Raw genomic sequence first — 15,694 nt, 5'->3', positions numbered from 1 at the left:
AAAATGCTCGAAATGCGTCATGAGGGGTCGTCAAAGATTTCCCAAAACATTCGCTCAATTGCACTTTACGAAAATTCAACCGGTTCTGCTGGTTATGCAATTGGGTTCGTCTCATATATAAAATTCAAGACATGCTCAACAATAGTATATGTGGTCTCTTCTTAAATTGTATAATTGATCAAAAGTTTGGATTTATTACATAAGTAAGCGAGAACTGAGTCCAAGATGTATCAGGACCCATAAAATTAAAATTCTTCAAAAATGGGCCCCATAAAGTGTTTCCTAATCAAAAAGTGGCAAATCTGAACTTAGAAGAGACCAGAATTACTGGCATTTAAGTACTTTAAAAGTGGTGGAGCACGCCATGTCGGTCCAACCACACATGATTACAAATCACCATTTTTCCCCCAATAAGGTTTCAAATGTAACACCAACAAACCAAATAAATATTTTGGTTTCTCCATAGACCAGGTCGGCCAATGTTGGATCGCATAGTCAAACATGTGGATATATATATATATATATATATAAAAGCAATGACGAAGTTGGCCTGGTTAGATGGAATCTGAATGCTTGGTTTTTTAATTGAATTTTCTTAAATTTTTTTAATTTTTTTCATGTTGATATTTATTTTTCAACAAAAAAGATTTTTTATAATTTTTAAAAGATATTTTACGAAAAGAACCGATTTCCTTTGTCATTTGAAATTCTTTCTATTTTTAAAAGGGTCAAAGTCTTTTGACAAGTTTATCTGAGGCTATCTTTTTTAGTTTGCATAATTAGATGAAAATCCGTGCGTTACACGGACGATTGCTGATGAATTTAACGATATAAATATTGAAATATTAAAATTTATTCATATTCTTAATTAAAATTGAAATAAATATTTTATTAAAACAATCAATAACAAAAAAATTAGTTTTAAAAAGAAATTAGTTTTAAAAAAATCATCCTACAAATTAAAATTCAACCAAAGAATAAAAATAAATAAATAAAACTACTGAAAGTTAATGGAGACAATATTTCTATTAGATTGTGAAATAAGGATAAAAAAATATTCAAGTTATGTAAATTAGAAAAGTCTTACTGTTACAAAAGCGACGCTCATAATGGAACTCGAATAGAGATCATGTCAAAACGATTAATATCGAAACAATTAATCTCGAATAAATTTCATTCAACAAATCAAAGTTCAATCAAGAAAAAGAAAATTTTAGAAAAATTATTAAAATAATCAAAATATCAAAGGAAATACGAGTTACATTGTCTTGTTTCTTTTGTACACTAGGATGTGTCACTTCTCAATCAGTAGGGATAAGACTGACAACAAACACTATATTGTAATTGTAATTGTAATTGGAAGACGTTTGATTTGGTTTAGAAATTTTTGTCCCGAAGGATTGACTTGAAAAGACCTTCCCCTTTTGAAAGAGCCACCGTTGCCGTGGGTGTTAAGCATCAAGACGTCCAATTCCTCCTTTGACCGGTCAACAAATAAAGGACAAAAAAAAAGTAAAAACTTTAGGAATCTAATAATGGCCAACTACTGTATATAGATTGGCTGACCCCAGTCAATCCTCATGCGTGAGAAAACTCCAAATGAGGATGAATCTTGACTGGTTCCACCCCTGATTGTACGCCAATCGAGTCCAGCCATTGGCTCGTGTATTGGGTTGCCAGGATTGGACGACTGGTTCGTATACTGGACGGAATTTCGAAAAACTGTTATCGTTTCAGAAACAGTTACAGTTACATATGTGACGATCATCAGATAAACCGTCAATAATCAATTATATACTTTGTTGAAGGGGAATACCCTTTCTCTCTCTTCTTTTGTGCTACATTCCATTCTTTTCATCTACGTGCGCAAAAAAGTCACAGAATGAGGTAAAATCGAGAAGTTAACTTCGCTATGTATCGTCCATTAGTACGAGGTCTAGCAACTAAAAGCCGGTCTGCCCCTCAAAGCCACTTTATGTAACAATACTGTGAAAATGACATAAAAAAATAGTCAGATATTTTTTTGGCTAAGGAAAAAAAGGTCAAATAGCTGAATGTATCAGTCTTCCCAACTGCAAAGTGAAATTTCAGGTGAACGAAAATGGCCCAAACGGGATGAAGATGGAAGATAGGACTGGGCATTTATAACAGGCAATCAATGCATTGACAAGATGCAATAAATAAATAATAAAGCACCCACCATTAGTCAAATTGCATGGTAGCTTGTTGCAATTTAATGATCACATAATCCATGTCCTCCCAAGTCCCAACTACAATATTAGGTATTTGTGGGACCGACTCCCCATCGATAAACTACCCGTACGTGACCGTATTTACCACACCCATAATAAACATGTCGAAGTCTCTAATTGTAAGCTCGGTAAGGTTGGCCCTTTTGGAGGGGACTTTGAACCGAAAACTTCACTTGCTGGGATATAATCTCCAGTCCAGATTGGTCTCTTATCCTAAACATTGTATCTTTGTTTCCAAAGGGTGGAAGAAAGCCAGAATATGCCTGGCTGAGAGCTGTAAGAGTTTGCCTGTTGAGAGACCGGAAACAGAGAATTAATGCTTCATGGGCATTCAATTTAGCGGGACAAAAGCACGTGGGAATTGCCCGTAAAACCAATCAAAATAACAGAATGCATAGATGGTCAACTTACCAGGGTTGCCGTGTTCCGTGATTCATGTTCAAAACTCGAGCTTCTCCACATCATTTTGTGCTTGAGTAGATTGAAGCATGCATCGCATTGCCAGGAGATGATGGTGCTCATGCATAACAATCTGTCATCGGATAATAGGAAGAAAAAGAGGTATCGAATCAGTCGTAAGTAGACATTCTATGAGAAAATAGCAGCACATCAAGGAATTGAAATCATGATGCACGAGGATTCCCTCACAACTCATTCTGATGGGAAGAAATTTATGTTATGCAGGAGGATTCACTTGCAACCGTCAGTCCGGTGGGAAGAAATCTATGTTGAGTTAACACTTGACAGGACAAGTCATCTCTTATAGAAGGAACCGAAACTACTGGAGGCCTATAGGACTATAGACAGCCGGAAAAATATGAAGTCTGGCATAGCATTGTTTAACTCAAAGTTAGAAGCTCTTACACAACTAAGTCGGCAATCCCTATCAAGAACTGCATACCTTATCCTCTCCGACAGAGGACGGGTTTTAGTCAGCACCAAATTAGCTCAGCATCTCACTACTAGATTTGTTAAAGGTAAGCATTTCTTGAGCAGGTGGTGAGGCATGTCCTTCAGCAAATACAAGCTACGGACTTCACTCTTGAGGAAAAATGTCCATCTTTGTATCATAGAAGGTAGGAATTGGCAAACTAATTCATGTCCAACCTGCAAAATTATCCAGTCCGAGTTAATCTTCAATGTGGAGAAAAAACGTAATGTTCTGCATGGCCAATTATACCTTGATGCCAGAAAGCTCACAGCAAGCCCTCCGGAGCTCAGAAATCCGTCTGCACAGATAGTATTGTGTCTAAATGCCATGATTGCCATATATTAGAACTCGAACCTGACAAACAAGCAAAAAATAGTATCACCAAAGACAGGCCTCACATCACATTTTCCAAGTGCTGCAATTTGTTTCTTCAACTGCATAATCTTTTCAGACATATGGCCATCAATTGCCTCCGCAGCGTCACCTAAATGGTTTACAGACAAAGCTAAGCATCAGAGGGCAATTAATCTCATATGAAGAATTGCTTCAGTCCGAAATGCAATTGGCACTCCGGGACAAATTAAATAATTTCTTCCCCCTTCCTGTAATTCAGTCGCCCAATCCACACGGAAACAGCCACTTTTCTCTCCTTTCTCTCATTTTCCTTCACGTTCCTCTCCCATTATTTACTTTCCTTTCCCTTACTAGAAGCATCCAAATGAAGTATCAAGTGTATGTAAAGTATACCACAATACCTGTAGTTGGCAACTGAATCAGTTAAAAAGGTGGTCCACTGGGCAAGAACTGTAGAAACTGGAATGAGGTAGTGCACTTCATATTGTGCTAGAGTTCACCCTATTATACTTTTCAGAATCGAATTAGCCATTTGAGTCTCCCCTGTCGAACAAAGCTTGGCCACTTGAGAGTAAAAGCAGTCAAAGTCATGAGGAAACTTAAATTCTCTCGTCTCATTATTCATCATATCCTCTGTTTCTTCAGCAGTCCCGATTTCCTCCTCATGAGACTCATTATGTTCGCGTAATTGATACTCATCCCCTTGGAACCTCGAGGCAGGAAAATACATGGATGCGATCTCGTTGAGCACGATTATGGCTTCTTTAACACTTCCCTGCTCGCATAAACCTACAAGAAAATTGTACACAGAATCATCTCCAATATCAGAATCTTCCACTTTACTTATGAGCCCAGCTACCGACTGAGAGCGAAGCATCTCTCTCAACACACTCCTCGCTTCATCTATTCTTCCCTTAGTGCTCAGGCCCCTCACAAGATTCAAAAAGCCCAAGAAATCAGGCAAGACGCATCTGTTCTTGAACTCACAGAAAAACCCAAGAGCACCTTCCATGTCACCTTTAAGGCAATACCCGTTAATCAATGCACTAACGGTGAATCCATCAAGCTCTAGCCCCTTTAGCTCCACCTTCTCGAGAGTCTTGAGAGCATCTTCCAGTTGACCGATCTTACAGTATCCGTCAATGAATGAGTTGTAGACATGAATTCCTGGTTCATTTCCCCTAAGGACCATTGCCTGAAATAGCTTATCAGCCTCCAGCATTAGCCTCTCTTTGCACAAGACATCGATCAATGTAGCATATGTGATCTCTGAGGGAACCAAACCGATTCTCTCCAATGAATCATACAGTCGGAAAGCTTCGATTAATCGACCGTGGCGGCACAAGCCCTTAATGATCATATTGTAAGAAATGATATTGAGGGCAGTTCCCTTCTTCCTCGCAAAACTGCAGAGATCTAATGCTTCATTAATATAACCTCCCTTGCACAAGCCACCTATAATGATTGTATAATCAACTACATCCATATTGGATAGATAATCATCCTTAGCATCGATAACCAGTTTATAAGCATCTAAAGCCCTACCATCATCAACAAGTTTTTCAAAGACAGCAAAAGGCAAAGTCAGAACTAGGTTTTCTTTCTTCATTTTGTCGAGAAACTGGAGTCCCATATTTGTATCTGTCATGCATGAGTAGAGTACAACTATCTTCCCAACTCCAGGGTCAACAATCCCGTGATCTCTAACAAACATGCCTAAAAGAGGGTGAACATAAGCCTGTCGGTCTTTATGATGAATTAGCTTTTTTAGGATCAAATAGTATGACTTGCTTGTAACTGCCAAACTTCTCCATCTCATCATCACATATACATCACGTGCAAGATCGGGAAAGCCTCTCTTGCACAAAAGGCAGATAGCTTCGTTACACACAAAACTATAAATGTGAGGCTGTAATTTCTCAATTCTACTGACAAAATCCAAGACTCCCTCTGCACTTTCTTCTCTAAATGCTGCTTTGATCAACATTACAGGAACCTTCAAATCTATGGGCAAATCTTCTTGAATAAGTTCAATGAGCACATCTATGGCAATACCAATCATACTATTCTTGCAAAGACCATGAATGATACAATTGTAGCACGCAACTGAAGGAATTGAAGCCTTCCTGAAATCATCAAAAATCTCGAGCGCCTGGTCAATTCTACCTGCCTTGCAAAACCCATCAATTAGAATACAATATGTAAAGGCGTTTGGGGTTAAACCAATATCTTCCATTCTCTTGTATAGTGCATAGGCTTCTTCAAATATTCCCACCAGAAACGATGCCTTCATTAATATATTACACATAACAGTGTCTATTCTTAAACCAGTCTCTTCAAACCTCTTCTTAGTCTCTAATACTCCCTCAATACTCTCTTCTCCAATATAGCCATTCAACAGTGTAGTATAAGTAACAATATCTCCAAGCATTCCTTTTGAGAACTCATCTGCCTTGGATGTCCTCCCAACCTTGCAGAGGCCATTAATCACGATATTGTATGTGATAACACCAGGACTGATCCCCTTTTTCTCCATTTCATCAAGCAAATCGAAAACAAAATCGTAATCTCCTTTCTTACATGCCCCATAAATCAGGGTTGCATAGAGGAATTCGTCCAATACAATTCCCATATCTTCAATTCTCCTAAAGAGTGTGACTGCTTCTTCTAATTTCCCTTTCCTACAAAATCCCAAGATAACTGCAGTGTAAGTGATTAAATTGGGTTTTAGTCCTTCCTTTCTCATCTTTGCCAAGACCCCACCAGCCTTTTCAACACTCCATTCCTTTGAGAAGCCATCTATTAGTGTTGTGTAACTAATCACGTCGCCAGTTATACGTTTGTCTGACATTAGCTTATGCTTCAGAAATGCTTCAACCAAGTCTCCTTCTCTAATATATCCACAAATCCAACAAGTGAAGAACACAACATCAAATCCTAACCCCTCCTTTTCCATCTCATTGACCAAATCGCAAACCTCATACTCTCTACCTGACTGACAAAGAGCATCAACAAGGGCAGTATAACTGACTAAATTAGGCCTCAAAGCCCCTGCATGCTTGGCCTCGTAGAAAAAATCAACCCCAATTTCTGGCTTCCCAATCTTGCAAAACCCAGAAATCACACTACTGCACACAAAATTCCCAAAAGGGTACTTGACCTTCTCATCACTCATCAACTCCAACACCTCAATGGCCCTTCCCATCATCCCCAGTGAGCTGAAACTATGAATCAACGAACAGAATGTGTAAGAAGAAGGCAATATACCATCTTTCCCGAAGCAATCCAGCAAAACTGAGAAACCCTTTTCCGGGTCTCTTTGGTGGACACAGTAGCCCTGAATTAGCGAGTCCCACATGGAGCTCCTCGCAAAGTTGGGAGCTTTCCTCATCAAATGCTCTGCTTCATCAAATCTCCGGAGGTTGAGGAGGGCCCGCGCAAGAAAAGAGTGAGAATACGAGTTGGGTTTGATGTTGTTCGACTCGAGCTGAGGGAAGAAGTGGATGACAGAGTTGAACCTGTGAGACTCCGACAGGAAGAGCAGGTGGCGGTTGAGGTGTTCGACGGTTGGGTGGAACCCCCTCTTGAGAAGAGTCTGAAGGCATGAGCTGTTGGAAATGTAGCCATGGAGGGAAGAAGAGGAGGAGGAAGAGAGAGGGCGCGGGAGTTGGGTCCTGAGTAGAGGATTGATAGACAATTTGGCAGTCGGATAATTGTGCATTTCCGCCGTTGTTTCGTCGGTGAATGTCTCCGTCTCCTACTTTCTCAGGCCGCCTTTCCTTTCTTTCGGCTCTCAATCTTTCGCATTCTTTTAACTTTCATCCTCAAATTCTTTTCTTTATCATCCGCGTCTTCTTCAATCGTCTACGTCTTTACCACTTTAATATGGAGATTACTCCGTTTGTTTTCGCGACCGACTTTTAAAATTTTTAACTATATTCACAACATAATAAAAATTAACTTTTTAAAATAAAAAAAGATAAATCACATACATAAATTCACATATAACTCTATTATATTCAATTCAATTTTTAATATTAAATTCTCTCAACTATTTATTACATTTTCACACTTTTTCTCATAATTTAACAACACAATCATTACAACTCAATTAAAATCAAAACTTAACTCTACTCAAGTCTAAAACCAAACGCACTAAGATTTCATTAATGGAGAATAACGCGACACATTTTAAAATACAACAATTTCATAGAATTATTCAATTAAATTTAAACGAATTGTTTACACGTATTTTCCGTAATATATGATGATTGCCAAGTCGTAATGTATAATTGGTGATTTTGATGATTTTTCCGAGCTTTTGAGCTTGTCGGTTCGGATCAAGAGCGAGCTGTGATTTGGACCGAATAGATGGAAGTCTAAGAAACGAAGGAAGCCCAAATTATAGAGGAAGAAGCCCATTTGAGGAAAGCCCACCAAGGTGAGCCCAACATGAAGACATGGACATATACATACTTATATGCATGTGTATGTGGGAGGGCGTCAATTACATTGGCCGAGGCGATAGACTTTTTTCCATGGGCAGCCGAGATATAATTCTTGGAGAGCAAGCATGTGATATTCTCATATTATGTCGTGTGACATTTCATATTCTATCTTTTTATGTAATTTAAGTAAGCTAGATAGTTATTTTATATTTGAATAATATCTCGATGTCTCGTAATTATAAGTGTATTCAATACGATAGATTTCCTATGTTTTCATTGTAATGCCTATATATATCGAGTCGATCTACTATTATAAGGGTCCCTGTTCAATACATTAATAGTACTTTTTACTTACATTTTCTTTCATGCACTTTACTTTTACTAATTTTTATTTTCCTTGTACATTTACCTCTTCCTCACACTTTTATATTCATTGCACTTCCTTTACTGCACTTTCAATTCCCGTATTTTTCCCTTCAACCGATCCCCCGTGGATCAAAGTTACTTCCGTTCTTGGAGCTCCCGGACGTCAAGACGAAGACTTTTATAATCTTCGACAACGGTGACAGAAGTTACTCTCAAGAGCTTGTGTACACTTATTCAAGTGACCTTTCTCCTATTGCAACTTAATTCATTGAGTTGACTTAGCCGAGAATATTTACCAGGCTCTCGGGCCGCTTATATATTTTCGGGTACGGATTCGTGCGTGGATAATTGGTGAGAACTCATAATGACTAAATCCCCGAGCCGTGAGATCATCTAAGACGCACTTTAATTTTGAAATTTTAAAACCTAGATGTCTTTCAATCCCTCTGACTCTCGAGACCATGGTGCACGCTTTGTATTGGTGGGGTCGACTAATGACACGTCAATCCTTGAAACCACTTCTTAGCACGCCTACAATCGCCACACAAGTGGCCGAATTGGTGTCTTGACGTTTTTGACCTGATCAACAATTTGGCACACTTGATGGGACCTACCTTTCCACCAAAGAAGCTCTAGTTATCAAGATGGCGATTCGTTCTCGAGTCGAAGCCTATGAATTGGCACCGCCTAATTCCAAGAGGCCTGAGTGTTTGTCTATGATCATGGGACCGTTTGATGACAAGCTAAAAGCTTTTTTTTTTTCCACAAATTGATGAAGAGATAAATGCTGCTTTGGCCATGAAACGAAGCCAAGAGGTCATTCCTGATATGCTCATCGAGGAGAAGAGTATCAAAGACTCGGGTTTGCTCATCAACGAAGTCCCTGAAGTAGCATCTTCTTCTAATCATGGAGTTTCGAACTTCATCGGTCACTCAACCGATATGCGGTGCCTACCGTAGTACGGTACTACGGTACTACTAGTACCACCCATTTGTTTCGCCATATGGGTTAGTTAGCCCGATGCCTTCGACGCTGACATATCCTTTAGCTGAGAATCATGTCTCGGTTACATCCGTGTTTCCTTAGGTGCCACAAGTGTCAAGTCAGCTGATGACACTAACTGCAGCTTGGTGCAACAACAAGGTGTGGACAACAATTTCCACATGAAAAGGCTCCCCAAGTAACCGACTCTTACCCATATTCGGCTCAGCCTTTTGGCCAAAATAAGCTGGGGCAGTTTTATCTTGCTCACACCACACCATATAAGGTGTCTTTTGCTATGGCTCAACCTTTGCCACAGGTTCAACCTGCAGTCCGGACTCAGTCTTCAGTGCAAATTCAGCCTTAGCAACCTATGCGAACTCCATCCACTCCGTCATCACCACCGTCTTCACCAAAGGAAGAAGTCGGTCAAGATTCTTATGGCCAACATTCAGGGTGTAGGGTGAATGAGCTAATTCAGCCTCTTCAAATCGAGTCAGCGGATGAAATGGTTCCCCTACAACAAATTGATTCAATTGAAGAAGTTTCAACTCAGCTTCCACAGGAGGGACATCTAAACGAAGAGGAAACGGTCGATCATAGACCATCAGCACAAGACGAGATCGTTTCGATTTCGAGTGCGGAAAATTCTTTTCAGCTTTCATTGGGAGTTGATGCACTAAAGTCTCATGGGGTTAATGACACTACAAGCGAAATTGGAGAAGAGGCGGAGGAAAAATTGGCTCGGACCAATCTTGAAGATCAAGCCAACGCGGATATAAAAGTCGATGTGGTTAAATCAAAGCTCGAGGATGAACCTTCTTTCACTTCACCAATGAAAGCAAGTGAGGGCAGTAAGAAGCAGTCCTTTAAAGTCAACATTACTCCCTTTTCAGCTCCGACACTTATCTTATACGGCGCCACTAACTCAAGGCTGAGATCTTTGATGCAGAAGCAGAAAGACGATATCTCTTTAGAGGCTATCGAGGAAGTAACATGGCATTTTTGTAGGCTAAATGAGGAGAAGAAAGTATGTTTGGTTTGTACAAAGTTAGCTTTTCAAGAGATGATCAAACCTTCGATTTTGTAACGGCCAGCTTGGGGAAGCAAGGCATTTCAAACAAATCAACCATATCCTTTAGAAAAGTAGATCCCAAAGTGGACTCCATAAAGCAGCAGTTGTACACAAAAGAACTTGGCCTTTGAGAAACAGCCCGATGCCGAGATGGAACTGAGAAGTTTGAGTTCAAAAGGAAACAACAAGCTGAGCTCATTAATGATGCTTCGAGCCATTTAAACTCTTGAGAGGTCGAGCTTAGGGTTGAATCCATGCCTATAGAGTCGAGAAACAAGAGCTCAAACTCTCTAGGAGTCGAACGTTAGACTAATTTCATGCCTCAAAAGCCGAGGTATGTGAATTCTAAAGCTCGAGAAGTAAATTGTAGAGCTAATTTTGTGTCTTCAAACAAAGCATTGCGGGTTGAGTCTTCAGTTCAACCCGTGTCCAAAGGGGTGCAGTATGTTACCTTAGGTTCACAAAAAAGAGCGATAAGCTCTGGTCATAACGTTCGAGAGCTAAAAGGAGTTGACAACATAGCCCGAAATGACGTTTCCAAGGTTGAGCTTGCTACTTCAAGCAATGCTCAGTGGATCGGGTGCGAGTTTACCCCCTCGGGGAAGGCAAACCAGCCTCCAATGGTACTTTCTCCAAAGACCAAACACTGACTAGAGCTGTAAATCATAAAAAAGTTAGTCATTCTACAACTGTGATGCGACTTCGAACTCTAGGTGAAAGACCGATACACTAGGCTGAATGTCCAGGGAGGTTCTTGACGATGATTCGACGCATCCGGGCCAAGAATCGACTCGTTGTATCACCGTGAAGGTACCCAAATATGAATGGCGAAAGATGGTACATTCGAAGAGACCGAAACTGCTTACAACGACGCAAAGGCGTCGTGCTCATTGGCATAATCAAATAAAGAGATTGATGGCCACTCAATTGAGTGTTGCGGCTAGTAATCAAATGGAGAGATTGATGACCGCTCAATTGAGTGTTGCGGCTAGTTCAAAGGTTTCTATGACGAATTTATAGTATCTAGAGGCTAAATCAAATAATACTCAGAAGGCCACGGTCGAATCTTTCACTTTGGCCGAACTACCTAAGGTCAAGTCCAAAGCTGCACCGAAGAAGAGCGTAGAGGACCAAGGACAGTGCGAGACACTTCATACTCTTATTCCTCAAAGGGAAGAATCTTCGAAGGGCACAATCAATGAAGTTCCATTAATTACGACGAAGGTTAAATGGAATGAATCTTTTGCGCTCAAGGGGCTTCCCGAGGCACTGGCATCACATATCTACCCACTTCAAATTTTCAAGAATATGTTTGGGATGCCTATTGCTAGAGTTTTGTTGAATGATCTTTGGCTTGTATTAATAGCCAAATGTTCAAAAGATAGAGTTCATCGGTTAACATTAGAGGTCGAAAATTTTATGAACATGAAAGAGCTACAACCATCATTAACTTTCAGCTTTTACTATAGGCCGAAAGATTATGTACAAGTGGTCGCGGCCATGGTAGAGGCCATGATCGAGATCAAAATTCAAATTATTCTCATGCTCGGAGGGTCATCATCATGCTGCCATCCCATCAACGAACTCATTCTCGGCCCTTTTTTCAAATTTGCACAGATTTAGTAGAAAATTCATATCTTTCTCCAGGAATCTCGGATTGAAGTGATTTTAAATGCTATAGAACGCCATGAAGGAGCTTTGCAACTTTCATCTTTTGACTCTGTCCGATTCTGTGCGGAAGAAGCTAAGCCTCTGTGAAGAAATACTCGTAGTCAGTTTTTTCCAATTTTTGTACGGTTTCAGGCCGAATTGCATATCTCGCTCTAAAAAACTCAAAATTAGATGATTCAAGATTTTATGGAAAGCTAAAAGAAAGATCTACAATTTTCATGTTTTTATTTTTGCCCAGTTCAGACTAAAAGATGCTCAAAATCGAAGAAAAAGTGGAGCTAAAGCAGAAGGTACAAAATCATATAAAGCGGTTCAGCTTACTATCCATGCTAAACTTGTCTACAGCGGCTTTTTAGCCGTGAGGTGCATTGATTCCTTCATCTTTTTTATTGTTCATTATGAGCTCATGCGGCAAATTATATTCATACATATCAAGTCCCGCTCAACTTGGTTTTGTGCGACTAGACATACAGAGGGTATTGTTTACACTTATTTTTTGTAATATGTGCAGACTGCCGAGTCGTGACATATAATCGATGATTTTGATGATTTTTTCGAGCTCTTGAGCTTGTCAGTTTGGGTCAAGAAGCGGGCTATGATTTGAGCCGAATAGATAGAAGCCTAAGAAATGAAGGAAGTCCGGATTTTAGATAAAGAAGCCCATTTGAGGAAAGTCTACCAAGGTGAGCCCAACATGAAGACATGAGGATATACATACATATATGCACGTGTATGTGCGTGGGCATGAATTACATTGGCCGAGGCGGTAGATTTATTTCCATGGGCAACCGTGATATAATTCTTGGAGGGCAAGCCCGCGATATTCTCATGTTATCTAACGTAATATTTGATATTCTATTTTTCAGGCAATTTAGGTAGGATATATACTTATTTCCTATTTGAATAATATCTTGATATCTCGTAATTATAGGTGTATCCTATTACGATAGATTTTTTAATGTTTCATTGTAACGACTATATATATCGAGTCTATTGTATGGGTCCCCGACCAACACATCAATTTTATCATTTACTTATCTTTTTCTTTCTTGCACTTTACTTTTACCTATCTTTATTTTCCTTGCACATTTACTTTCTCCTCGTAGTTTTACATTCATCGCACTCCCTTTACTGCACTTTCAATTCCCGTATTTTTCCCTTCAACTAATCCCCGTGGACCAAAGTTACTTCCATTCTTGGAGCTCCCGAACGTGAAGACGAAGACTTTTATAATCTTTGGCTACGGTGGCTAAAGCTACTCTCAAGAGCTTGTGTACACTTATTCAAGTGACCTTTCTCCTATTGCATCTCAATTCATTGAGTTGACTTAGCCGAGAATAGTTAGCAGGCTCTTGGGTCGCTTATATAATTTTGGATACGGATTCGTCGTAGATAATTGGCGGAGAACTCATAACGGCTAAATCTCCAAGCCGTGAGATCGTCTGAGGCGCACCTTAATTTCGAAGATTTAGAACCTAGTCGTCGTTCAATCCCTCGGACTCTCGAGGCCGTCAATCCATTAATTCCCAAAATCATTTCTTGATAAACCTGCAATCACCACACGTGTGGCCAAATTGGTGTCTTGACATTTTCGACATACAAAAATTTATTTTATACTGTATATAATTTAATATTGTGAAAAGTACTTAATTTACTTAAGATTCTTCAGTATTTTCACTTTTACATAGCATTAATAAATTATATTTACTCCGTACATATATGAGAATATTTCTATTATTAAGGATATAATATATGAATTATTTTAAATCTTATGATGATTATGTGAATGACATAATAACAAGAAAGAATAGTTAACCTAAAAGTGAATCGTTTTTCAAATCTATTTATTAATTATAATTAGAGTAAATATGTAGAATTATATAAAGTGAAAAACTACATTATATTTCAGCAATATAAAAAATTCAAATAAACTAACAGACATAAAAAAATTTATATATCTAAACATATATATTATCACTTCTCTATCAATAATTATTTAAAACAATTAACAAAATAAATTTTCATATATATATATATATATTTATGTATATATATTTTCAGGGCATATATATTTATATTATTATTTATTTAATTTCTTGATAAATATTTAGTTAATGTGAGTTAATTGTATATATTTACAATTAGAATACTATTTAATGCACCTGTATCCAAATATATATATATATATATATATATATATATAAATAGTCTCTTATTTTGCTAGAAAAGGTTCTCACGCTTGAATATAAAAGACTATGATTATGCACGGGACAATTTGGTACCATGGTCGGCTTGAATCGAAATTGCCCCGCAGTTTTGACATAGGAAGTTTTACGAAGTGACGTTGGACTTATATTCAAATTAGGATAGTAAAATTGTTTCGTATTTCTTTACTTCAAGAAAAATTTAAATAACCGACGCAGGTTAGTTCAAGCGGTTCGATACTTGTTCCTTCAAGTAGAGTCTCGAGTTCAAATCTTGTAAATAGAGAAAATCCATGATGGAAAAGGTCAACCCCTTAGTGAGTTGACCTGACTCAACTAGTTCAGTTGAGGTCTAATTAGGATTCTCAATACCACGCCTGAAAAAATAAAAATTTAATGACGAAAAGGAAAGGAACAAACAAAAAAAATATTCTAAGTCAATAGAATGATCTTTCCACTAAGTTTTAACACACATAACGCAACAGTGAACACGGTGGTCTTCAATTAAGTTTATACAAAAAATACAAAGCCTAAACAAACTGAATGAATCGTTCAAATATTTATAATTCGTTAAAATATTTCCATTGTTTATTTAAATAAAATGTTATTGTGGCATATATGTCTAAGAATAACCTAAAAAATGGCATGTTGTTGTGGCATTTATGTCAATAAAACGTAAATATATATAATCTTCTCCATTATATATACTTAATAATATCTGTCTAAGAATGTTTAATAGAAATAATTTTTTTGTGCAAAACACGTTATCTTTTTTTACTAGTAGTAAAAACTAAATAGATTCAAATGTTCTCTTTCCTTTTATAAGTGTTGTTACTATACTTCATTAATCATCAAAAAATATTTATAACAGAAATCAAAGGATTCAAATATAAAAATTGAAAAGGTTGAGAAATAAATAAAGACTAGGTCGGAATATTTTGACATTCCAATGACTTATTTATTATGAGTAGTGCGGTACGGATTTTCCCAATGTTAGTTAGACCAATAAAATGATTCTCCTATATAGAAATAGATAAAGACAAGGTCGGAAGGAATTTAGTATGTGCGGGACGAAGCTTAGCAAAGGAGCACACTACAAAAGCAATTCATGCTCATTACATGAAAATTTTTGTACGACATATATTCATTCGCTAAGGAGACAAAGACTCCTTAATTTCTGTATCAAAGAGCTTATTACAAAGATTCAATTGTTGAAGATAGATAAGAAAATAAAAAATATATATATAAATTATAGAAAGGGCACGAAAAATATAAATTAACGCGTTAATGAGAGTCAACTAAGAACTTCTTGACTATGGTAGAGGATAGTATCACTGTCAAATCTCTTACAATGTGGTTTTGCATGACAAAAAGGGGGCACCAAAAATCGCTTTCCCTACATCGGACCCCC

General features: G+C 38.0%; 1 protein-coding gene across 3 annotated transcripts; it reads right to left on the bottom strand.

The window, feature by feature from the left end:
- Positions 1-2,118: 2,118 nt before the first annotated feature.
- Positions 2,119-7,380, bottom strand: LOC116196402 (pentatricopeptide repeat-containing protein At5g57250, mitochondrial). Of its 3 annotated transcripts, none has more exons than XM_031526094.1 (6): positions 3,939-7,380; positions 3,582-3,667; positions 3,433-3,501; positions 3,154-3,359; positions 2,664-2,784; positions 2,119-2,540 (listed from the first exon to the last, which is right to left on the bottom strand). In XM_031526094.1, the coding sequence occupies exon 1, from the start codon at positions 7,256-7,258 to the stop codon at positions 4,034-4,036; it is 3,225 nt and encodes a 1,074-aa protein (XP_031381954.1). In that variant the 5' UTR covers positions 7,259-7,380; the 3' UTR covers positions 2,119-2,540; positions 2,664-2,784; positions 3,154-3,359; positions 3,433-3,501; positions 3,582-3,667; positions 3,939-4,033. The 3 variants fall into 3 exon arrangements, with proteins under 3 accessions (XP_031381954.1, XP_031381953.1, XP_031381952.1); XM_031526093.1 differs by having other exon boundaries at positions 3,117-3,359; positions 3,433-3,481; XM_031526092.1 differs by having other exon boundaries at positions 3,433-3,481.
- Between the last annotated feature and the right edge of the window lie 8,314 nt (positions 7,381-15,694).

The sequence above is a fragment of the Punica granatum genome, chromosome 2 (genome assembly GCF_007655135.1).
Source record: "Punica granatum isolate Tunisia-2019 chromosome 2, ASM765513v2, whole genome shotgun sequence".
NCBI lineage: Eukaryota > Viridiplantae > Streptophyta > Magnoliopsida > Myrtales > Lythraceae > Punica > Punica granatum.
This window is presented reverse-complemented; position numbering and strand designations above follow the sequence as displayed.